Source organism: Rissa tridactyla, chromosome 11 (assembly GCF_028500815.1).
Source record: "Rissa tridactyla isolate bRisTri1 chromosome 11, bRisTri1.patW.cur.20221130, whole genome shotgun sequence".
Taxonomy (NCBI): domain Eukaryota; kingdom Metazoa; phylum Chordata; class Aves; order Charadriiformes; family Laridae; genus Rissa; species Rissa tridactyla.
In genome coordinates this window covers 7,614,246-7,639,086 of record NC_071476.1, presented here as the reverse complement: position 1 = coordinate 7,639,086, position 24,841 = coordinate 7,614,246, and the positions used below count along the sequence as shown (strand labels likewise).

Here is a 24,841-nt window from a genome sequence, read left to right as displayed (position 1 = left end):
GAAGAGGAGGGAAAGAGTGTGTGTGGTGTGGGGGGTGTGCGTTGGTGAGGGGGTGGGGGGAGAAGGACCGGCGGGACGCCGGCGGGGCGAGCGGCCGGGGCGAGCGGGCGCTGGGGGCTCCGGGCAGCGCCATGGGGCCCCGGCGACCGACGGGGGGGGTGAGGAGCGGCGGCGGGATGGGAGCGGGGCCGGCGGCACCTGGCCCCGCCGCTGCGCCCGGGGAAGGGGAGAAAGCGCCGGAGGGGGAAAAAATTGAAGATTTTGGGGGGGGGTTGTTTTTTTTTTTGGGAGGGGGGGTGTGGGGGGGGGTGGGGTGGGTGGGTTTTTTGGGGGGGGGGGGGGTGGGAAACGCCGCCACCATTATCCGTCCCCGCTCCGAAAGTCGGTTCCCCCGCCTCCCTGCCGGAGCCGGGGCGGGCGGCGGGGCGAGGGGAGGCTGAGGAAGTGCGGGGGTGGTGAAAAAGAAAGAGAAAACAGGCGGGCACAGGGGCTCGCCCGGCCGCCGCCGAGCGGCCATCGCGGCTGGGAAGCGGGGCGGGCGGGGGGGGGGGGAACGGAGACACACACACACACACACACACACACACACACACCCCGCATCCATGGAGTTACCGGGCGGGAGCTCCTAAGGAGGGCCCGGCAATGACACCGGATTGAGGGGGGCTCTCCCCGGCCCCGGGGAGGGGGGGGGGATTGCGGGAGCATCCCCCCCGCCCTCCTCCCCGCCCCGTCACCCCAGAGACAGCCTCAACTCTTGGAGGACACTCCGCTGGCAAAGGTAAAGGCTGGCGGGCGGGGAATGGGCTTATTTCGGCAGCGGATGGTTATTTTGCAGCTCCCCCTGCTTTGCTTATATTTATTTAATTTTTTTTTTTTTAATCTCCCCCCTCCGCCCCCCCCCCCCCCCCACCCCCCCCGCTCCGGCAGCGAGGCGGGGGGATGTGCAGCATTTCCAGGGGGGTGGATTGCGCATGTTGGTCACTCTTGTTTTAAAGTCTCCGAGGGAGGCGAGCGGGGGATGTAAACAAGAACTTTTAAAAGGGGTTTGGCTCCGCACCTCCTTCCCCCCCCCCCCCCTTTATTTTTAATTTTAAATTTTTTAAAAATATATAATTTTTTTTTTTTTAATTTCCCAAATTAATGACTGCGGCAATGCCCCGCGCCCTGCCCACCGCGGCTCCTCCTCGGGGGGCGATGTGTGTGCAGTTACCGAGGATGGGGGGGGGGGGGTGTGTGCGCAAAGGAGGGGGGGAGTGCGGAACGATTCCGCGGGCGCGGAGCCGGGATGGCGGTACCCGGGGGCGTGGTGGTTGCCGGTTCGGTTCCCGCTTGCCCCATCCCTGCTGGTCCCCGGGCTACCGGGCCCGGGCGATGCCGGGGGGGGGGGGGCGGCGGCCTCCCCCCCCACCCCGCATCGCCCGGGCCCAAAAACATTCCCCCCCCCGCACCCACTCCTGCCCTTTTCCCACCTACAACTGCGTTGGTTTTAGGATGCGGGGCTGGGAACCCCTTACCTGCCGCCTCCCACCCTCCCCCCCACCCCATGCTTGCCCTCTCCGCTCCTGGGGATGGAGGAGGCAGCGAGCTGGAAGTTGGGAAGCGGTGCGAAGGCAGAAGGAAGGGGGGGGATGCTGGATTGTCAAGCTGGGATGCAGTTAGAGGAGGGAAAAAAAAAAATCTCTCTCCATACCTGTACATCCTGAGCGGTTTTTGAGTGGGAAGGATGGCGTTCAGAGGGAAAATTCCCAGCTCCTTCTGTCGGCACCCACAGTGAAAATTGTTGGCTTACAGGTTTCCTACCGCTGGGACATTTCTAAGAGGGGCTTTTGCTTGGGGAAAAAAAAATATTAAAAAAAAAATAATAATTCAGTGATCTCAGGCTTTCTCCCAGGGGTGAGGAGCCCGGCTCTTAGGAATGGTGTTTGACCTTTAAGCATTTATTGGCTACTGAGGTTAAAATAAGCTTGAGATAGACGTAAAAATAGCTTGCAGAAAGGTTAAATCAAAGGTTAAATTTGTTTTTCCTAGGAAAATTGAGGCTGATGTCCAGAAATGAAGGCTTGGAGCAAAGGGTGGGAGGGTACACGTGAGGTCTGTGGGCAGGGAGATGCAGTTCATTTAAAGTAGTGGTGGCTGCTGAGAGCGTTTGACACCAAGTTCTGAAAGTTGGTGGATGGGTGGTCCTCAAACCAAGGTATTTTAAATGAGGTCTGGTCTTTGCCTTTCTCTGGGTGTTTGGTACAAAGTTTGGAGCGCCCAGAGCTCCTGTCGATTTTCCTCTTGAGTTGGGGATGCTCAGGGACCTGCAGGATGGGGCAGCCGGCTGCGGGCGAGGAGCCTGTGTCCCTGTTGTCCCTGTGTCCCTGCCTGCTCCCTCCTGCCCAAAGGCTGGGGTGGCCCCGAGTGCCCGCAGTAACCTTTCTGGTTACCTGTGCTTTGTCTGGGCTTGCTGAATAAGAAAAAAAAAAAAAAAAGGATAATTAGAGGGTAACAAGTCAGAAGAGGCAAGCAAAGTTATATATGTGAGTAGCAAAGAGAAAAAATCCCCTTGTAGATGTGGAAAAAGGCAAAGCACAGGAAGTAAACGAGGGCTTGTTTTGTTTTAAATTCAAATGAGATTAAATTTTGCCCCAGGGAGCCAAGACAGCGAGCGGAGTTGCTGTGGAAGAGAGGAGGAATGGCTCTGCCTTCACCTGGGCAGTTGGGTTGTTGCTGGAGAGGTGGGAGCTGACGGCAGCCCGTGGAGGAGGCGGAGGGACAGGCGAGCCCCGGCTGGTGGGGACAGGCTCCCGCTGCCCAGAAAATGGGGTTTTCCTGGGGACCAGGATTATGCCTTCCTGGATTTACACCTCGCAGGGTCACCAGGGAGGTTCAGGGAAGAGCAGGGCGGCTTCCCCTGGGATGTTAAGGGCTGTGCACCAGGATTTGCTGGCGGTCTGGTGGCACAGCTGATGCGCATCCTTCGGTCAAAAAGTTTGTTCTTCTCCTATTGTGAAATTGGGGCTGTGCCTGCGTCGGGGGATGCTGCCGCTCTCTAGGAGCCTCCTAGAGCAGCGCTTGGTTCCAAAATTGTTAATGAGAAAAGCCAACCCGACGAGGACAACCCTCCTACAGTGTAAAGGCTGGGACCTTCAAGCCCTCCACCCTCCTTGTTACACTTTCTAACAACCTGCTGGTAATTCCTAGACAGAGCGAAGAAATAGTTAAACGCAGAGGGGAAGGTTGGATCAGCTGCCCCTGGACTCCGCATCACCCACCCGGGCGATGGGACGGGGTCCCTGGGAGCCATGGGGTCCCTGGGAGCCATGGGGTCGCTGGGAGCCGTGGGATGGTGTCCCTGGGAGCGATGGGCTGGGGTCGCTGGGAGCGGGGGGTCCCTGGAAGCGGGGGTCCGGGCTGGCCGGAGCGGTGTGCGTGCCGCTGGGGGCACTATGTTCTGTTTGTGTTCCTATTTCTGCGCTGGAAGAACAAACAGGGAAGTGGTTTTCTGCAGTCTCATTGCAGCTCGCAAACAGAGCACATAATTCAGCCGGTGTTGCTCAACTGTCACCGCGTCAGAGGTGACGGCGCAGGGGGACCGAGTGCGCCGCATCCCTTACCGTGCGGATGAGCGCTGGGAAGAGGTGATGAGGAAAGACTTTTTTTTTTTTTTTTTTTTTTTTTTCCCCCCTCTTTTTACTGCAACTTCTGCAGGTTTCTGTGCCTGTCCCCTGTGTGCACAGGCATGTATGGGTTTAGTTTGCTTGCCGCAACCCAGAATGGTTCGTTCTTGCAGACGTGGTGCTGGGATGCCACCAGGAGCTCCGAATCCCACGTGGACTTGATGGAGCTGGGAAACGTCAGCGGATTCCCCAGCCAGCGGGGAAGGATGCTGGAGGGGTTCGCGGAGGGCGAGGAGTCGGGCAGAAGCAGTTGGTTGTTGGTGGAAAGGCTGGATGAGGCATTTCGGTTTAGCGTCCAGGGAGGGGTCCCCAGGAGGGACAGGAGCTCAGGACCTGGGCACAGGCAGCTTTTTGGGTGCTGAAGGGTGCTGCTGCCTTCCCTTCGCCCAGGTTACGTGGGCTGGGCAAAATCGCATCTCCAAAAGCTCTTCTTCAACCCTCCCCTGCTGCGAGGCAGGAGCAGGCAGCCTCAGGCCATCACCTCAATTTTACTGCCAATCCTGTGGCTAATTTGTCCAAGGCTCTAGTGATTTACATTTGTTTAGGCTGATGGAGGGCCATCATCTTCCTTGGTTTAGCATTTATCTGCCTTTCTCAGCTCGAACAAAGGCAGTGCTGAACATGTGGTAGTTTGCGAGCAATTCCGTTTTTTCGGGTTTCCAGGCATTAGCGCAGGGCTGCGCCTGTGGATTTGAGTTGCAGACACTTCAGGGGGATGTTCATTTGTTTATAAAAGAAACCCACATCTGTTTCTGTTTGAATTTTTTAAGCAAGCATACATAGAAACCTTTCTCTTGGTTCCTGGCTCCATAAAAGTTAGATTTTGGGCCAAGTTTGACCTAACGGTGACCTTTTTCAAAGTATTACAAATTTTTTTGGTATTTGTTTATGACTGTAATAATGATGCCATGCATGGAATGGGTCAGTTAAAGGTGAAATTAGCCTCTAATGTAAACAAAGGATTAATTTTGGAGCGGAGACTCCGTATTTTGTGGAGACTTGGAATTGCTCAGTAGTACCGCAACTGAATGGCTCCTGAGCGCTTGCTCTGTGGGAGGGATGTGGGTCCCCCTGCGCTGGGTGCCGGAGGGGTGTCAGGAGCCCATGGGTCTCCCAGCCACCATCAGACTTTATAACCCAGCTGGGGAAATGGCCCAATTACCCTTCTTCTACAGTAAATTCCTCCGTTAAGTGCCATGGTTTACTACTGTTTGGCTGCTCCAGAAGATGAGTCCCTCCGAAACCAGCATCATCTTAGCACCGCCTGGAAGTTAACCCTTTTATGAAAAGATCTGGTTGAAGTCTGTGGTTTTGGCCCCAAATTTTGCTCCCTTCAGCACCGTGTGGGCTGTTGTGTGCCGTCCCCTACCTGGGTGGTGGCTCTGTGCTCAGAGATATCCATACTTTGGTCAAGCAGGAATTTAATTCAGAGCAATTTAATGCCGTTTGGGTGAGAGGATGCTGTCTCGGAGCCTGCCGAACAGTGGCAAAATGCTTTACTGAAGGACTATTTTACCTGCAATGTGAACCACTTCTGTGTGTGAATATAAGTCCGTACTCTTACATAGTGAGCGCGTATAGGTGCGTTGTGTGGGGAGGTGTAGGACAGGAGCAGGATGCAGGGACTGAGTTCCATTAAAGGGATGATCAGTGCATCTTCTCCATATGTATCCGAGCCAAAACCAGTCCCAGCATCCTGACATCTGTGCTCTGCATTAATGATATACATTTTCCCCTCTCTCAGAGGGAGGGGGATGTCAGCGACTGTCTTGCTTTAAAGGCAAAGATGGGAAACTCGGGAAATCCCACTGGGTACCAGTAGCATTCCTTTGCTTCAGCTCAGGTGTTTCTGTTCCCCGTTGGCTTTGGCTTATTTAATCGCTGTGACTAGAGACTCCGGAATCAATAAAAGCAAAGCTTCAGCTTTGTGCTCCAAAAGCCCCTTTGCCACTTCAAACCAGTAGGAACCAGTTTTAAATGTCCAGGTAGAATTTCCACTAAAAGTAAGTAAACTGCCGTTAGAGCTGCCTTCAGTCTCATTTTCCCCAAGCAAAATCTAATGGCTATCGGGAACAAGGCTGGTTTAATAACATCTGTTTCCCCTTGAACCACTGAGGGAAAGTATTGATATTGCCATATTCTCAAGGAACGTTTTATATCATGTTTTGAGAGGGCAGTGCCTTACCTGATACACTGATAGTTAAACGTTTACGATGCTTTTTAGTATTATCTCTTATAATGGTGGGATAAAACATAGCACGTATATTGTAAAATACAGGCATTGCAAGGGTTTTATGTGCTTCTGCGGAACTTTTCCTGTTGTTTGGGGGCAAATCGGCATGCTCGAGCCTGCTCTCCAGTCTGTGTGCTGCTAGTACCTGCTGCCACCCAACCACACAAATCCAGGGGTTTATTATCATTCCCGCTTATCATTTGCAGAAGCGTTAGTGTCTGTGCCACGTTAACACCTTCAGATTCTTACAAAATATCTCAGAAAGTACTAGGAAGATTTCCACGAGGTTAACGTTGTTTCTTGTGGGCCTGTTTTAGCTCACAGCCTGTCGGGTGGTTGTCCGCTCCATGGGTAGCGCTTTCCATCCAGAGCTCCCAAAGCCCTGTATTGGGGACCACTCTGATCAGCCACCAGCCTAAACTGGGCTCTTCAGATGTTAAAAAAACCTTTTTTTTCTTTCCTTTTTTTTTCTTTCCTTTTTTTTTCTTTCCTTTTTTTTTCTTTCCTTTTTTTTTCTTTCCTTTTTTTCTTTCCTTTTTTTTCTTTCCTTTTTTTCTTTCCTTTTTCCCTTTCCTCTTTTCCCTTTCCTCCTCTTTTCCCTTTCCTCCTCTTTTCCCTTTCCTCCTCTTTTCCCTTTCCTCCTCTTTTCCCTTTCCTCCTCTTTTCCCTTTCCTCCTTTCCTCCTTTCCTCCTTTCCTCCTTTCCTCCTTTCCTCCTTTCCTCCTTTCCTCCTTTCCTCCTTTCCTCCTTTCCTCCTTTCCTCTTCTTCCTTCCTTTCCTCTTCTTCCTTCCTTTCCTCTTCTTCCTTCCTTTCCTCTTCTTCCTTCCTTTCCTCTTCTTCCTTCCTTTCCTCTTCTTCCTTCCTTTCCTCTTCTTCCTTCCTTTCCTCTTCTTCCTTCCTTTCCTCTTCTTCCTTCCTTTCCTTCTTTCCTTTCTTTTTTCTTGCCTTTTTAAAGCATCTACTGTGACAGGTACTTGACTCTGAGCTCCTGAGTGCTCGGTTCCTGAGGGGCGAGTTCAGAAGAACCTGCTGATTTCAAGCCTTTCTGTGCCTTGTTCAAAGTCACAAAGGGAATCAGCAGCCGAGCTTGAAATGGGCTCTTCTGTCCTCCTAATCGCTGTGGTGGTACCTGCTGCCGTGGGTTTGGCTCCGAGAGGATGGAGAAGTCCCCGCAGCCGTGTGGAAGCCGCTTGCTCCCCCCTGGGATCTGCGGTGCCGGGGGAGCTGCGCGGCTGTGCCGGAGCAGGCAGAGCAGCTCGGGGTGATGGGAAGCACGCTGCAGGCTTGGCTAGCACGCTGGCTATGTGACGGATACACCAGAACTCTTAAAAGAAGTAGATACCGCCTGAGTGGGAAGATGAGTCAGAGGGTAAAACCCTGGTCTCATCGTGTGCAGGGGTCCTCTTCGGTGCCGGGATGCTTGGACTTCCCCCTGCAGACATACCGAGAGGGCACATAGTTTCCATTCTTCTAGCTCTGCATTTCTCAGATTTGCAGCCCAGACGGGTTCTTGTCTTTTGTCCCATCCAACAGCCCCATGGTCCGTGGTGGGGCATCCTCCGGTCTGTGGTGGGGCATCCTGCGGTGGGGATGCTCTCGCAGAGGGCAGGAGGGCCGTTTGGTTGTGAATCCTGCGTAGGCAAATTGCCATGCAAAGCTGAGCGATCAAAGTGTACTCGTTCCGCCTCCTGGGAGCGGGGAGAGCTGGTAGAGAAACACTGACACCCTCAAAACTTTACGAAAAGCCCTATGAGGGCTGTTCTCTTCCTTTTCTTTAAGCCCCTGGGTGGCTGTCTGTCGTGAGGGTAAGTACTGGCTGGTGCAGGGATAAGGCGATGCGCAGATACGCAGAGATAACAGCGATTTGGTGCTGAGATGAGTTTCCTGGGCACTAAGTGTAATGTTCAATTTCTTTTGTTACAGATGGAAGAAAAACGACGCAAGTACTCGATCAGCAGTGATAACTCAGACACCACTGACAGTAAGACCTTTAATTCAAGGCTTTGAACGAGATAACTAAGCGATTCACCTCCAGCAGGGAAAACGCTTGAATAATTACTTTGCAAAGAGTGGAGGAAGCTGCATTTACTGGGAAGTCTCCGCGCAATGAATTGGGCGCCGGGCTGGGTTTGTCAGAAATGCAGCAACAAGCTGATATCAATTTAAACGCCCGGCTGTGGCGGCTCTTAACTGATGAGAGTCTCTCCCTCGTGTGAGGAGTCTGGGCCAGGGAGAGCCGCTGATTGCAAATCTGCTAACGAAGCAAACACCCTTTGTAGACGGGTTGTCGTTCCCTGTGAGCTGCAGCCCGAGACCAGTTCGCTCTTGACTGAGTCGTACTGGGGGAAAGGGAAGTTTTTCCTGGAGTCGGGGTAGAACCGGAGCCGCCTTGTTCCCTTCTCGCGAGCTGAAGAGTGATGTGGGAAAAGGGATGAGGCTCAAGCCAGCAAAGCCTGCAAGCCCACGCTTGCTTTTCAACATCTACCTCGCATCATCCTCATTCAGGGAAGCACAGAAGCATGTGCTCAACAATAAACATGTGCAAATGTGCTGAATTTTGGCTATAAATAGAGCGCTCTCCCACTTCTTCCAGGGTTTCACCCACTGCAGACATACCGCAGTGCCTCAGTGCTTGCTCCCCTCCAGGCACTAGTCTAATCCCTTGTCTGGGCTCCGAAGTTTCCTACGAATTTCAGTAATTTAGCTCTTGGTTCCTTACGGATGTCCCGGTAATTTCATCCAGGCCGTGCTGGGAATTTGCTCTCCACACTTTATGGGATCTGGCTGCTGGATATCTGAGAACGAAAGGGACTTTGTTAAAGACACTTAAAACTTCTGGGCTTTTTTTTTTTTTTCCTAACAGGATGATGGGGAGATTACAGGGGGTTATGGAAAGGCTGATCTTGCTGGGTTTGGCTGCCGTTCCCACAGCTTTAGCCAAAAAAATTGTCAGCGTGAGCGGGGTTTGCGCTGCTACTGCCGACGGGAACCTGCTGTTCGGCTGCCGGAGGGGACCCCCGTCCTGCCGGAGCCCCAGGGGGGGTCTGGGGTTCTGAGCCCAGCGTGCAGAAAGCCTTTCAAGCTCTGTCAACACCGCTGGCTTCTCGTAAATTAAAACATCTCTATCTCAGAAAGGGGTTTGTTTTGGAAGCCCGTGCTCCAAACTTCCCATCTCCTAATCCCCAGATGCTCAAGGGTTTACGGAGCCCAGCCACGCTCGCCGGCTCCTCTGCCTTTTGGCGGGGGGAGTGGGGGGAAGGCATCTTTAACCACGGCATTAAACAAGGTGGCCTTATCTCTGTTGGGCTTGGATATTTATGCTGCAGGTGATATCTAAGCTGTTGACAAATGCTCTCCTGCAGGATAATTGTAAACAGAGCAATGACCTTCTTTTTGGTGCCTCCGCCGGGAAGGGGTGGTAGTGGCGCGTTATCTAAGTCTGTGGAGTTGTAGCGGCGGGTTGGAGGTGGAGAAGAGGGGACGAGGTGGAAATTAGTGACTCGATCTCGCGGTGCGAGCCGTGGAGCTGCTGCTGCGGTGATTGGAGCAAGGCGGCGAGGGAAGCGGGGTGTCCCGGCGGCTGCAGCACAGCGACTGCTGAGGGCTTTGCGTACTGGAATGATTAAAAAAAAAAAAAAGGCATTTAATGACATCAAGCCCGACACCACAGTCAGAAAAACAGTTGTCCTTCAGGAACTGATGCCATCTAATCAAGTCTTCGTTTTACGAAATACAAGAAAGTGGTTTTATCAAGTAAACAGGGCGAGGTGAAGCAGTGCCCCTTCCCCTGCGAGCAAGAATTGGCACGTGAGGTTGGTTTGTCTGGGCTCCTGGGGCACTCGGCTGCCCAGGGACATTTCCCACCGCGCTGGGGACAGCCCTGGTCCCTCACGCCCGGCCCGGAGCCCTTCTGAGGTCCTGGCATGCACCGGTCTGTTGTGCTTGGCACGGGCTTATGTTGTTTTTTCCTATTCGGCCATCCAAGGATAAAATCAGTGTTAAATAGGCCTTTTGATAATTAATTTGTTGCACCCCCAGCAAAACATTTGTGTATAGTGGAACGTGAAGTGATCCTGCTATACAGAAGACCCAACCATTATCATTATTATAAAAAGATTCTGGTAATTAATTATTATTACCAAATACGTTCAGCTTTTATTTTCTTCTTTTTTTTTTTTTTTAACTGGTGGTAGCAGTAGTGATAATAGCACCTATGGGTTGGAAATAAAGGTGACGAGCAATAACGATCCCAGCACATTTCAGGCTTGGGCTGCCCTTGCCTTGTGGAGGTGGCAGCGGTGGTGATGGTAATGCTGCAGTCAGGACGATGAGAGTCCATTCATAACGCTCCCAGCGTAAAGTAATCCCAAATCCCAAAACAAATACTCTTTTACTACTGAAAACTATAAAGTGCTTTCGCTTGGTATGTCCTGTTGGGTGGTTCCCACTGGATGCTGAACCACACACAGGCATGGAAGTTATTCATCCTGGCACGGGCAGATAAGTTTTGCCCAATTTGGTCAATATTTTTGACCATGGAGTCTGAGGCCCTCGAGCAATTCAGATGCTTGTCTTTAAGCATTCTTGTTAGAAAATTTTCAGTTGTATCTCCTTAATTCCTGATTGCAATAAATTCCTGATTCCAGGAGTGCTAGCCCTGGGTCCTTCCCTCTCAGAAGCCGTTCTTACTCATGACTTTGGGTTTGCAACTCTGATGTCTGCATTTGACAACAGTTTTTTTAGATTTCAGAGATCTCTGTTTCATCATCCTTATCAGCAGGAAAGTGATCTTAATCTAGTTTGGTGAAGTACCCTGAGATGTGCGTAAAAGTAACGCCATCTCAAGGTATTGTCACCTCTTGGTGTTGACCCAAAGTGTTGGTTGAGGCTGTAGTAGCGGCGGTGGGGCTGGTGACAAAGGTGTTGACAAAACTTTGTCTCTTTGCTTGGTAATCTCTCTCTGTTGCCTCGTTGCAGGTCATACCACGTCCGCCTCCAGATGCTCCAAAATTCCGAATACCAAATCCACCTGGTCACGGCAGAAGGAGAAGAAGCCCTCTGAGGTATGTGAGCTTTTAGGCTTTTGCCAAAGGAAGAGTTTTCCTTCGGGGACATACTTGCCCAGATGTGGTGGCAACCAGCTTGCCCCCATTTGCCTGTGGGTGCCGGGATAGGGCATCCTCCAAGATGCCAGAGCCCACGTTGCAGAGCCACAGCTCCTGGGGTGCCAGCCTTGGCCTCCTGCTCAGCCCTGCTGGGAGGGAGCTGGTGGAGGTACCTGGTGGGCATCTTGGATGAAGGGTGGGGATGTCCTTGTGCCCATTCCATTGGGGTCCTTGTGCCCACTCCATCACTGTTGATGCAAAGGGGAAGAGGTTGTTTGGTGGGACTGGGAGGTCCTACAGTATTGAGATAGATAGCTACGTGCTGAGGTTCCTCAATTTGGGTGCCCACCCAGTTGCCCCTTGAGTAATGGCACTGATGCCAGGGGAGGGTGGCTCCGTGGCACGGAGGCTCCTCCTGGTGAACAAGTGGGAGGTGCAGAGAGCTGTGAAACGAGAGACAGCACAGCTGAGTTGGAGATTACGTTGTGTTGGTTTCCTCCTGTCACGGGGCTCAAGGGCATTAAGGTGAGGCTGTTGGTGTCCGACCTTGTTGAGGGTTTTCCCTCACTCTTTGGTGGCGCGGGCAGCACTGCCCACCCGGGGGCAATGCCCGGCTGGTCCCTGCCCGCTCTGCGATGGGCCAGGGGCGGGAGGAGTGGCGTTTGCCCAGGACTGCGCTGGAAGGGACGATGCCGTGCCCTGTTTTCCCTTGTGTGCCTCGGATACATTTCCACTGGACGTGGAAACTATACGAGGCATGAGCTGCTGTTGTAGCAACTGCAGTGTTTAGCCGTGGTCATCTTCGTTTCAAGAGCAGCGTGAGCAAAGCCAGAGGGACATTGTTCCCGCATTCCCTTTCCTCTGGACCAGGGTCCGGAGTCAAACAGAGCTAAGTTTAGAAGCAGGTGAAGCTGGCATGGTTGATGCTCTCTCACAGGCTGTAAACTCCTTCCCAAGCCCTCACCTTTACGCTTCTGTGAGGCTGTGGCCCGGTAAGCACAAACCTCTCTAACATCCTCCCTTTGCATCAAGCTGAGAAGAGATTTTGAGGTTTTCCTGTGGTCACTGCTTGAATTACAGCTGCACTGGGTTCTTATGGCTGTGACAGATTTACAGTGCTACATCTACTGTGCTGGCAGTGGACAGAGGCTTACAAAGTCCGAGTTGCTTGTGCCTCGGGTAAAGAGAGGGGCTGAAAAGCTGTTTTTTACCAGCTGAGGTGATTGGAAACACTCCAGAGAGCAAAGAACCAGAGGTACAGATGTCACTGGCTGCTGACAAGGCTGTCGGGAAGTTGTGCGTTAGGGCTGGTAATGTCATTTTTTGGTTATAGCTTTCTCTCTCGGTATGGGTGAGGGGGTGTATTTTATGAGCTGAATCCCCCATTGAGAAAGTGAAGCATTTAGGGCATCTCCTCCTCCTGGGACACCATTCCCCCATCTCCGACATACCTTCCCGTCCCTGTGCCCGATGTGTCTGCAAAGTCGTCAAGACTGGCCATGTAGGAGCCTTCAGGAGTCCTGCGGAGATGCCTGGCGTCACACCTGGTTAGATGTGCCAGGATGTGACTCATGGCTCACTGGCGGTGCCCCACGTGCCACCCTGCTGCCACCCTGTAAGACCCCCCTCCAAAAGAGCCTGCGTCAGGAGATCTCTTTCTGCATCACTGGTACAGACACTCTCTTAATATAAATTAGCTTTATCAGCCAGCTAGGAGTTTACCTGGCTGCTAATGAAGTTTCTGGATATAAGTCCGATCCAAGACTCCAAGTGAAAATACTTCTGCGCTTCATGTGAAGGACGTGCAGACCCAGATGCCAGTGTTGCTGCTCGACAACAGCTGGAGTGAAAGCTGGATCTTAGTCTGTGGCACCCGGGGAGACGTCAGATGTGGGACCGCGGAGGCCAGGCTTGTCCCTCTGCTTCATGCTCTGTTAGGCCCAAAGGATGGTTCTCAGGGAAATGTAGCTCTGGAACAAATAAAGTGGAGCAAAAGCTTAACAGTGCCCAGCTTAGCAACAGTTGGGACAGAAAGTGAACCCCGGTGGCATATCTGAACTGAAACTCCAGGGGAATTCGGGGAGGCTGTGTGTAATTACTCAAGCTGGAGTTCAGCCAGGATGCTCAAGCTGACAAACTATCTTTTACAAAAGCCTGGTGGGAACTGGAGCAGATGGGACCGGTCCAGATCTCAGCTTTGCTCCCCTTGCCGTGCATCTCCCCTGCGGCTGCTGGCATCCGGGTCTGCTTGAATCCAGCTCCAGGTGAAACCCAGGGGTCAGGAGAGTGTGGATTGTCCCTGGGGTTGGACACAGGATTGTCCCGCACAGCAGGTCCGAGACCCGTAGCGGTGCACGGTGATGGTTTGGAGCTCGCTCTGGTGAGCACTGGTTTATGGATTTCTTCTACAACAGCATCTTGCATTCCTTTTCACGAGTGACCCAGCTTCTGTTTTTACTGCGAGCACCCGTGAACCCGTCTGGTCCATGCCCTGGATCCACTGCCCATCGTCTGTGAAATGCTGCAGGGCTTGGCATGTCCCGGAGGATTTCTTGCAGGAGCCTGGAAGATTTCAGGCATGGACTGGGATGGACATCTTGTTCTGCTGGAGCGAGTACTGAGAAGTGTAAAACATAAACCACACCACTGTCAAACCTATGTCACATGAAATACTGAAGTACTTTCCTCTTTGCAGTCCCTTTCCATCTCATTGAGGATGGAAACCACGGGAGGATGACATGGAGAATGCGATGAATCCCATCCCTGGAGGGGTTCAAGGCCAGGTTGGACGGGGCTTGGAGCAACCTGGTCTAGTGGGAGGTGTCCGTGCCCAGGGCAGGGGGTGGCACTGGATAGTCTTTAACGTCCCTTCCAACCTGAACCGTTCTAGGATTCTGTGAATGTATTATCAGATGTTGAACTCCATAAATAGACACTTTGGGGCTGGGCAAGCCTTTTCAAACAGTAACGCAAACTCCAGGTTGACATGTGGCTCGTAGGTTTGTCGAGAGCTGAGCCTCCGTCGGTGTGGAGAGGGTCCGGGCAGGTCCCAAGGGGCGGCGATGCCGGAGGACGGGCCGGGGGGAGCGGGGGGTTTGCGTGGGGGGAACCGCCACGCTCTGCGCTCTCCTGCCCCTCTCGGAGCCGTGTCCACGTTTCTGTGCGAGCTGCTGTCTGCATTCCCCCTGCCAACCCGAGCAGGGGATAAAAAAATCAAAAGCATTAGTGTTACGTACTTGTTAGCCGGGTCAGGGGGTGATGTTTATTATGAAAGACTCTGTGAGAAGGGATTAACCATACACATTAAAAACCACCCGATACAAGGCATCTGGAAAAACAAGCTTCTTAACATGGAAAAGTACTGAGCTGTTTGTAAACATCCGCGAAGGGGGCCATTGCCAGGGAGGGTGATTATATTTATCTGTGCCTGTCACGGGGCTCTGCCCGGGCTCTCTCCTGATGTGTCCCAGGCGCCAGGCCTCCCTCTCCGCTGCCTCCCTTGCCGAGGTGACAGTCGTCCCCCCCTGCCCCACACCTGGGCAGCGGAGACCTCAGGGCAGAGCCCCGCTGTGATGCCGGCAGTGCCCCGGGCACAGGCATGGCTCTGCTGCCCTGCCTTTGCCCGCAGGCAGGGGACGGATGCGGGCAGCTGCCAGCAGCTTCTTGCATCCGCAGTGATAGCAGTCTACCGATCTGGTCATTTGAATTAATCTCATTAGAGCTCGTTTGCCTCTGAACCCGGCCTCAAACAGAGGGTGGTGGCCGGTACCCATCCCTGGGTGCTGCCGGCCAAGGAGATGCTGGTCATGGTCACAGCCCCGGGAGCTGGAGGGGAGGGGGATGCTCGCCTGGGTCCGCCCTGTTTTGGATGCTGAATGCGCAGCGGGGAAGGAGGATGTGCCCGAAGTGTGGATTTCTGCTTCTTTTAGTGGTGCGTTCGTGCAGTCCTGCCCCCGGCTGTCGGGCGGCTGGGGCTGTGAGCGCCAGCCTCGCCGGTTAGACTGCAGTCATCAAGCCCTCTCTCCTGTTTCTGACAGGGAGCAGTTGCCAGTGTCTGAGGAGAGAATCTAAGAACAAGGCAAGTGTGTAATGATAGTCGCCGGTTCTATCTGCCAGCTCCCAGCCGTCAGCGGCCTGGGGACTCCCTTGGCTGCTCCCTCTGAGTCACTGCCTTCCCCGCTCCCTTAGTCATTAGCTCCCGAACTGCTTGGGATCCAAAGCATTTCCCTGCCATGAGTTGCGCTGCTAGGATATATTGTGTGGGGGAGAAAAAAACCCATTTTTTTTTGTGCAAACTACCTGCCTGACAGCCCCAAACCCATCCCTTTCCTAAGCTGAAGAGCCCTGCGCGGTCTCGGCTCTCCTCGGAGGATGCTCCTCATCTCCCCGTCCATCCCCATCGCCCTCCTCCTTCGGCCCGGACCCTCTGGGGACGAGGGGACCGCAGCTGCAGGCAGGGCTCAAGATGAAGGGGAAACCACAAATTTATACAATTTACATTATTTTCTGCTTGCCTTGTTTAGATATCACTTCCGTGCTTTGAAAGATGTCTTTTTATATCTCTCTACAAGGATTTAACCCTATTAACAGACATCCTCGTTGTTGCCCTTCTAAAAAGTAATTCTTCGCACGTTAGATCATGGGTTTTTTTCCCTGCGATAGGTATATAAAGGCCCAGTGCAATGTGAATTTAGTCCCTGGGCTCTCCATGCTTGAAGAAGGGCTTTTGTGAGTATGGCCAAGCAGGACTGGACACGCTTTTACTGGGCTGGATGAGGAGAAAAATCCGTCTCTGTTGAAAGGTTTGACTGCAGTGGCTTTGTCGCTTTTCCCAAGCCGGCGTGGGGAAAACGGATTAATACCATTGTCTTCTGAATGCTGCGAAGGGCCAGACAAAAATGCTTCTTGTTCCTATTTTAAATTCTGTTGTTCATTGAATCTTTAACATTCAGCATTTCGAGAGGAAGCAAGACTAGATGAAGAGATAGCAGGCTGGCTCCCAAATGAACATCAGAGTAAGTATTTTTTTTTCCCCCACAGGCAGATAATATCGCGGCTTACAAACACACACCAGGCATTGCCACGTTTCGGAGCCTCGCTACCGAATATCGCTGCTTGTCTCCTTATGGAAAAGGCTGGAAAAACGTGATATATAACGGCAGGGAAATAGGGCTGGGGGGCAGGAGGGGCAGCCAAGGGCTGCACCTGCCGAGGTGCCGGCTCAAACTGATGCGAAGACAGTTTGTACAACCAAAAACTATTCCCAGGGCTCCCATTGTTCCCGTTGTTTTCTCTTTCTCTAAAAATCCTTGTGACTCATGAGCTACAACAAACAATTTTATGCTTGAGAGAGCGAAGGGCTAATAGCACTGGCTGGAAATGAGCAGGGAGCCCGGCAAAGGAGGGAGCCGGAGACACCCCTGGTCCCGGTGTAGGTGGAGGAAGGGGCTTATGGCCGAGGGGGCGTATGCAGGACACGGCTGCCAGGACTGTAAAAAAAAAAAAAAAAAAAAAAAAAAAAGAGTGTTGAGCCAAAACCTAAAGAAAACCTTTTGTCTCGGTGTGAAAAAACACTGGAGACGTCCTCCCTGCCAGATCCCACGTGGCTGCGGTGGGTGCGAGGGCGTCGGGGGAGGATTGGAGATTTCATAGAATGGTAGAGCGGTTTGGGTTAGAAGGGACCTTAAAGATCATCTAGTTCTAACCCCCTGCCCTGGGCAGGGACACCGCCCACTAAAAAGTTTTGCTGGGTTATAGGAGGGAGCAGATTCCCATGGGAGATTCTGGAGGCAGGCTGTGGCCAGGCCCTTCCCACCTCTCCCGCCTGCCCTCCCTGTGGAGAACGTTGCGCTTTCCCGCATGCACCTGATTTTGAACAATGGGCTTCATTTTTCTGACATTTCGTACCAGTGCTTTGCCGCGTGGAGTGCTTTGGGAAGATTTATTTTTGCTAAAACGTTGAAGATACAAACGGGGATTTGTGTGTATAGACAAAATCTGCATCCCATCCCAGTGCTGGGAGCAGGGATGGACCTTGTCCCTCTGCCCCAGGGTCTAAAAGCCCCAAGGTGAGCTGGATGCGGATGCAGTGGAAAATGGGTAAGACAATTCCTGCTGGCTCGGGAAGCCTCGTGTGCGGGGAGAGCTGGTTGCATTGGCTGAGCCTCCTGGTCCCTTCGGAGCTGGTTTTCACCCGGGCTGGTTTTTAGCCGGCACCTGAAGCCAGCAGCCCCGGCTGGGTACCTGTGTCGGGAGATGCTGGGGCTGTGCCACCTCACTGGGTACCACCATCCGCGCCGGCTCCTGCACGGCGCTCCCTGGACTGGCTGCAGTTTTAAAAGCTAATTAAACCCAGTGCTAGACGAGTTTTCTTTTCGTTTCGATTTAAAGCCCAAAACATATACAGCTTTTTGGCTCTCGCCCAGGAGCTGGTTTCGTATGAGCGGAAAGTCGTTACTGGGAGATCTAAATTCGGTGTTTTTCAGGTCGGTATTTGGGGCTGAGGGGATAATTGGCAGGCTCAGACCTGCTGTGCGGGCACTTGAAGAGCCGAGTCCTTGACAGAGCCTGGAAAGTGGGAGCTGGATGGCGGTGAGATTGCCGGGCCACTTTATTAGAGGGGTTTGTAAGTGAGTCAAAGAACCTGGAAATCGATAGCGAGGATTGCACAGAAAGGCGGTGGAGAGGCTCGGAGAGGGGCTGGTCAGCCACGGAGGGAGGAGGAGGAGGAAGAGGAATGCTGCTGCAAAGCGGGGCAGCCTGAGAGTCCTTTACTGAGGGTTCCCGATCCATCACAGCGTGCCCATCACAGCGAAGCACTGTGTGCCACGGCATCTTCTTCCATGGGGAGTCATTTCTATCCAATAAATTGATGCTGGTCCATGCAAGGGCTCCTGGAGGTGCCCAGCAGCTGTCTTGGGGTGTGTGGAAAGGCTGCACGGCAGCAGATCCCCCGTCCCCTGTGAGATGGAGTCCCCTGTGAGATGGAGCGGCTGGTGTAGGAGGTGTTTGCAGCTCATGGAGGAGCTGAATCCACCCCCTGCCTTGCCATGGTCCCTGCCATAACCCCAGGAGCATCCTTCCCATCCTGGGCTGGAGTAGTGGGGTGAAGCGTTAGGATGTGAAAATGTGAAGATATGTTCTATTTAATTAACTTGGAGGATTTTAAAATATGGTTTTAGAGAGGAAAAGCCCATACAGCTTTTGCTTCACAATTGCAATAACAAAAAATGTTGGTGTATCATTGGGGAATGTGACGGATTTGGTGTCCCAGTGACTTCTCATGTTCCTGGACCACTGAGACTGGCCGTTCTGGGGAGGCAGTCAGTCCAACACCACAAACCAGTGGGCTGAAAGGGTGGAGGCTGGTGATGCAGGCTTGTCCTGCCTGGGAGAAGTGAGTGCCAAGGGTAACTTAGAGGCTTGTAGACCTTGGAAACGGAGCAGGCCCACAGTGGCTGGATCTTCAGGACCAGGCTGTGGGTGGCAGTGGTGGTGCTGGGACAGGAGGGGTGAGCTTGAGTCTGAGACTGCCCAGTAGTTCTTTGGTCCAGGAAGGAAAAATTAGCTAGAAGCTGTTGTCTACCCAAAAAGATTTGAACGGGACTGCGTGTGCCGTCAGACAGTTTCTCCACACGGCTGGTGGGACACCTGGAGCAGCAGGACCTCCCTGCTGGTGGCCTGAGCTGCTGTGGGGAGGTTGGTGTCTTCCGTGGGCTGCGCTGGTAGGGCCTGGTCCATGCTGTGAGGTTAGTGTGATCGCACGGGGAGTTAACCTGCCACTTCTTGTGCGAGCAACATGGATGTGAGCAGGGAGAGCCATCTGGGAAGCCAAGATGGGAGACCGATGGGGTGCTTGGGGCATGGCAGTGGCAGAGGAGGTGGTGGAGCTGCTGCATTCATTGCTTGATGGTTTGCCTCTACTGTCTCATTGGGTGTTGTCGTGTCGAGGAATGATATTTTCAGGAGTATATTTATCAATTCTTACTCTTCATTCATCACCATAATATCCACAGACATCTGCATTTTGCATGCCATAATCCGTTGCTCTGTAGACAGTGTGGGAAGGTGGTGGTGGGTGCAGCAGGACCTGTGATGGATGCAGGGATGGTCCTGCCATAGGTGCCTGGGTGATGGTGGGTGCAGCAGGACCTGTGGTGGATGCAGGGATGGTCCTGCCGTGGGTGCCTGGGGCTGACAATGGGAAATTAAAGGTGCAGCCACTGTCAGGAGCTGCCGGATTCGCCTCCCTGCTGCAGCTCCCATGGGAATGTTGGGCATCTCACTTCTTTTTGCCTTTTCCTCGCCGTGCCCTGCCATGAAACACTCTTCTTTGCTCACTCGTGTGGCTGTGGGACCGGCAGGGATCGATTGGGAGGTTTTCTGTCTCTTGCCTGGGCTCTGAGGCTGCACGAGCATGCCGACCCCGACTCCTGGTCCCTCTCGCTTGGACAACAAAGGCCAAAAATATCTCGGGATATTGCAATTTCATGTTCTTTTTCCCCATCTTCAAAGCTGGCACTAAGCAAAGGGCGAGGCTGGCCCCTGGGCATCAGTGCGATGCGTCTCTGAGCATCGCTGAAACCTGCCTGAGGCTCCCGAGCATGCAGAGGTAATAAAGTGAACATCTCGGTTTGGCTTTCCCCGTTGCTGGTGGATCGATAGGCAATAAACTGAATCCTGGTGCCGGGCTGGAAGGGGAGGACGGAGCCTGTCCAGGGCTGAGGGGGGAGCAGGGACCGGAGCAGCCTGGCCTTGGAGACAATTTGTCAGCTCCTGCGGCCGGGGAGAAACAGTAAACACTCCTATTGAGGGAAAATTGCTTGTTTTCTGGTACCCAACTTTCTCCTCGCCGCCAGGTCCTCAGTTCATCAGTGCCCAATTTATCCTTTATTTGGTTTTCATAAATAATTCAGAAGAGTTTGAGTAGAATAATTGAGTCTTTTCCCAACCCTAATCCCAGACAATTCAAAACAAAAAGACATTTAGATTACAATTTGAGCGTATTAGCTGTTGGGAGATTTCCAGACAACTGATCTGCTTTCCTTTACAATTTCTGTGCCGTTCTATCATTTCTAAAGTGTTCTGCTTTGATAGTTAATAATTTGAGCATTTCCAGTTCTTCATGAAAAGACAGAGGCATCGCTGTGATAAAGTGCGGGCGTGTGTGCTGCCTTTGGATGGGCGAGCTTATCTGTTTTCCAAGAAGGACTAAATAAATGAAGTAGTGAGATTGCAAATCCAGCCTGCGATGCGCCTTATCATCTTCAGGGAAATAGATACAATCGTGCTTATTTGGCTTAAAATTAAAACTAAGCTGCTATGCTGATGTGAGCTGAAAAGCCAGAAGGGATGAATTTGGGGAAGACTTAATGCAGGAAAACACGAGCCTGGGGTCCACACCATACAGAGGGGAGAAATTATACCAAGGGCTGATCCCATTGCTGGGTTTTCCAACGCTGTGAGGTATGCGCGGCGGTTTGCCAGAGGGTTTTGCATCTGCTGACGATGTTGTGGAGCATCGGTGAGGCTGGTCTTGCTGGTCAGAGCAGCGGTGAGCGGCGTGGGATGCATGGCCAGCTGCCCGGGGGGTGCTGCTGGGACGCCTGAACCGCTGAAGCCACAACTCCAGCAAACAGCCTGGTGCTGCCTTTGCGCAAGGAGATGCTGGGAGGGCTGGAGCCCCTCTGCTGTGAGGACAGGCTGAGAGAGGTGGGGGGGTTCAGCCTGGAGAAGAGAAGGCTCCGGGGAGAGCTTGGAGCCCCTTCCAGTCCCTTAAAGGGCTCCAGGAAAGCTGGGGAGGGACTCTGGATCAGGGAGGGGAGCCATAGGATGAGGGGGAACGATTTTACACTGAAAGAGGGAGGTTTAGGCTAGAAATTAGGAAGAAACTCTTTGCTGTGAGGGTGGTGAGCCCCTGGCCCAGGTTGCCCAGAGAAGCTGTGGCTGCCCCATCCCTGGAGGGGTTCAAGGCCAGGTTGGATGGGGCTTGGAGCAACCTGGTGTGGTGGGAGGTGTCCCTGCCCAGGGCAGGGGGTGGCACTGGATGATCTTTAAGGTCCCTTCCAACCTAAATTATTCAATGATTCTAAAGTGGGATCTTTGTTTAGGGTAAGGCTCTGTAAAGGGTGCTGCTGCAGTGGGTGCTGGCACCCTGGGGTGGAGGCAGAGCGCTCAGGGCAGGTTAACAAACACAGCTGCCGAAACTAACACCGATTTCATGGCGTGTTTAGATTTGCATGCCATGAAACGGTGATGCCGTGCTCCTGATCACATGTCCAGCCACAGTGTTCAAGTTGGTGTCCTCGGGAGGCAACTTGAGTTGGTGGAGAGGGAGGTGGAGGGCACTTAGATTTCAGTGGTGTCCAGTTGGGGGAATTTTGAAACCCTGTTGGGTGCCCACCACCTTTGGAAACCATTTCTACCTGGCTTTGCCCACAAATCCACAGGATGAGTGTCTCCAAAACAGCGTTTTCTGTAACAATTTTGCAAATGGAGCCATGTGGAAGTGCTGTGACACTCCTGCCCCGGTGCTGGTGGCCAGAGCGGGGAGGTGGCACTGGCCCCGGATGCTGCCCTCGACCACGCGTGGTCCAGGAGCATCTCGTCCACCAAAGCAGAGCAGTCCGAGGCGGGGAGGCTGGCTCGGGTTTGTGTTGTCCTTGTCGCAGGTGGGCACCAAAACTGGGTAATGGAGATGCCGTTTGCCCAAGTTACGACCCTGGCAATGCAGGGGTGTCAAGAACGGGACGTATTCGTACACTGTATTTTAGAAATCAAGCTACAGCGAGGTTACTTTGCTTCTGCTGATATGCAGACATGTGGTATGGTAAGGACTATGACATCTTGTATACCTTCTTGTGTTTGATTACCATTTATCTTAATTTTTTCTTTTTTTTTTTTTTTTAATTTCTTGCCCTGGCAGCACAGTAAAAGTTTACTGCGACATCCATAACTGTGCATTTGTAGCACATGGAGACGTAAAGGAACCTGATCTTTCTCAAACTGAGCCTAATTCTGACTTTAATATGTAGGCTGTTAATTATGTTTATTGAAGGATGCGCTGAGACTGTGTCTGGCCGACTCAAATCAGGTTTATATAGAGGGAGTCAAAAATGTCTCCAAGCAGATGCGTCGGGAGGAAGGTACCAGTGCAATTCAGAGAGGTCCCAACATAGAAAAGGTTGTTTATGTATTGTATTTAACTCTAATTGGGTTAGCAGCTGAGACTCTGAGGATTAAACAAACTGACCTAAATACTGGTCTCAGTGGTCTTAGTTAATGTCTAGTTTCCTGCCTCTCAGCCCATTTGGTTTCCCAAATAACTCTCCGAAGTGCGTTATCTTTGTATCGAAAGTGCAAAACCATATTGTGTCATTTCTGGTGGTTCTGACAAAGCAGTGCTCATTTGGAGAATAGACTCTGCCACCAGATGAAACGGCGTCTGAAGAGAACACCTGATCCATCCCGGCCCCGCAGAAGGCGACGCAGAAGTGGCAGGGATGGAGTGGATGGAGGGAGCCGGTGTCTGGGCATGATTGCTGGCACCGCTGGTTATTGTCGCAGCTAAAATAGCAGATGGTAGAGAGGAGAAATCATCCATTTTCATTTACAATTTATTTTTATGCTGCAAGAGGCAGGATTGCTCGAGTCATTGCTGTCAGGCAACCCTCTGGAAGGAAAACCTTATTTACCGTGAGGGATTATTTTTTTTTTTTTTTGGAATGTGTTTCTTTCATCGTAGTATATTGGGGGAAGGCTCTGCAGGGCCAGAGCGAGCCCATTCACTGTCCGAGGGGCTGGGGGATTTTCACCGGAGAGGCGTCCGGTGTCAGTCTCACAGCGGGTCTGTTGGGTCAGGAAAAATCCCGTGTGTTTGGCTGTGGATGTGTAAGCAGGCACCGACATCGACATTTAGTCAGATATTTTCCGGCTCTAGTATAACCCAGCTTGGCTTTATTTTGCCTTGTGCTTCTTGGTGTGCAATTGCCGCTGGAGCAACCGAGCCCCGATGGGGGACCTTCAGCTTTTGGCTGGCCCCGCTCCGGGCAGTGGGGTGGCACGATGAAGGGGACATGAAGGTGCTTGGGGTGATGAAGTGATGTGATGGTGGGGACGTGAAGGTGCTCTGAGCAATGAGGGATGTGATGGTGGGGACGTGAAGGTGCTCTGAGCAATGAGGGATGTGATGATGGGGATGTGAAGGTGCTCGGGGCGATGAGGTGACATGTTGGGGACGTGAAGGTGCTTGGGGCGATGAGGTGGCTCTGTGTTCCCCAGAGCTTCATTCATGCCAAGAACATCATTTCACCCCAGTAAGGCTGAACGTGCAGAAGCCCAGGTGCCATACATCCCTTGGCGCCAGGAGTAGGTACTTGTGTGGCTATGTAGAAAACATTGATCCCCTGAGAGAAACCAGCCTGTTGTTTCTTTAGCTTAATAGGAATTTTTGGTCCGTGCCTGGGCCGAGCTTGCAGCCTGCGGTTGGATTTCACGTCTGCCAGGGGTAGGGCAGCTCAGAGGGGTTGCAGCTGTGGGGACTTGGGCATTTGGTGCTGCTTGGCCAAGCAGGGGATTCCCTGCCCGTGCACCATGTTGTCCTGCCTGAACCTCACCCTGGAGGTGACAGAAAGTGACACCCTGAAGCCATACTGTTGGGGACGCAGACACCTGCTGCGCAGTCCCTTGGGGACTGACTCCCCACGGCACCTTCGCACCCAGCCTCTGCCAGACCCTGCATGTTGGATGGTTGTTTTTTTTCTCCGATGCAGGTTTTCCGTACGGATCTGATAACGGCCATGAAGATCCCCGACTCGTTCCAGCTGAGCCCCGATGAGTACTACGTCCTGGCCGATCCCTGGAGGCAGGAGTGGGAGAAGGGCGTCCAGGTGCCGGCGAGTGCTGAGGCCATCCCCGAGCCCGTGGTCAGGTAAGCGAGTGGGGTCCCCTCTGTGGGTCACCTGTGCCTGGTCCCCTCTGTGGGGTCCCCTCTGCCTTGGTGGGGTGCACACCGTCTCGGAGAGCACGTAAAGGGGATGAACGGGGACCTCCTGCGGCGGGACAGTTGCGTTCTGAGAGTCCCTCTCGTGTGTTCCCAGCTTTTCTTGGGCAGCAGCGAGGAGCCGTGCCGGGCAGGCCAGCCCTGGGTGGGGGAATTTTGAAAAAGAGCTGATAAAATCAAAGGGGAGGATAAAAAAAATACCATCAGAAAACCACGTCAGCCTCTGCCTGGTTGGTTGATGCATCTCCGTCTAGAAACACGTGGCTGTGCCGCTGGTATTTCACGGCAGGGGTGCAGGAGTTGGCCCTTAAATTAAAAATTTCCCTCTTTACCGTGTAAACTGTTTGTGCATATTGGGAACGTGATGGGCATGCGGAGATTCGGGGCTTGGGAAAAGGAGCCCAGCGAACAGACGAGCGTCTCCTGGACCTCATAGAGACAAAGTCTCTCGGCCTAGATCGGTGTCTCATTAGCTATTTTAAAATAGGGAACTGAGTTTTAAAATAGACACTTCAACAGCTGCTCGGGCAGAAAAGAAACGTGGGGGAGCTGCTCCTCCTTCGCTGGATTGTCCCGGCACGGTGGATGAAACCGGGGGTGGGGGGGGAAAGGCTGGCGCTGCTGGTGGGGGGAACTGGGCAGGTTGGGGAGAGACCCGAAACTTGCAGGGTCGGACCCCAAAACTTAGAGGTGGCGGCGGGAGGCCGCGTTTTGCCGGGGGATTTGGGCAAGGAGCGGAGGCTCCTCTTGTCCCACAGCACGAGCAGCTGGTGCTGCAGCTGCCGGCCCCGCTTCTGAAGTAAACTTTTGTGTACGCTCCCCTTCCTCCCCCGGGGAAAA

The 24,841-nt window shown here is 52.9% G+C and overlaps 1 protein-coding gene and 1 long non-coding RNA gene across 3 annotated transcripts in view; one reads left to right on the top strand and one right to left on the bottom strand.

Moving 5' to 3' along the window:
* The window catches only part of LOC128916369 (uncharacterized), a 5,909-nt gene extending 4,028 nt beyond the window's left edge, over positions 1-1,881 (bottom strand). The window contains exon 1 of the long non-coding RNA XR_008468945.1: positions 1,691-1,881. This is a non-coding gene — a long non-coding RNA (uncharacterized LOC128916369). The remainder of the gene's footprint in view (positions 1-1,690) is intronic.
* Positions 560-24,841, top strand: part of JADE2 (jade family PHD finger 2) — an 86,844-nt gene continuing 62,562 nt past the window's right edge. For both annotated transcript variants that reach the window (XM_054217881.1, XM_054217880.1), the window contains exons 1-4: positions 560-778; positions 7,820-7,877; positions 10,874-10,959; positions 23,772-23,929. In XM_054217881.1, the coding sequence (XP_054073856.1) occupies positions 7,820-7,877; positions 10,874-10,959; positions 23,772-23,929 (302 nt within the window). In that variant the 5' untranslated portion in view covers positions 560-778. The remainder of the gene's footprint in view (positions 779-7,819; positions 7,878-10,873; positions 10,960-23,771; positions 23,930-24,841) is intronic.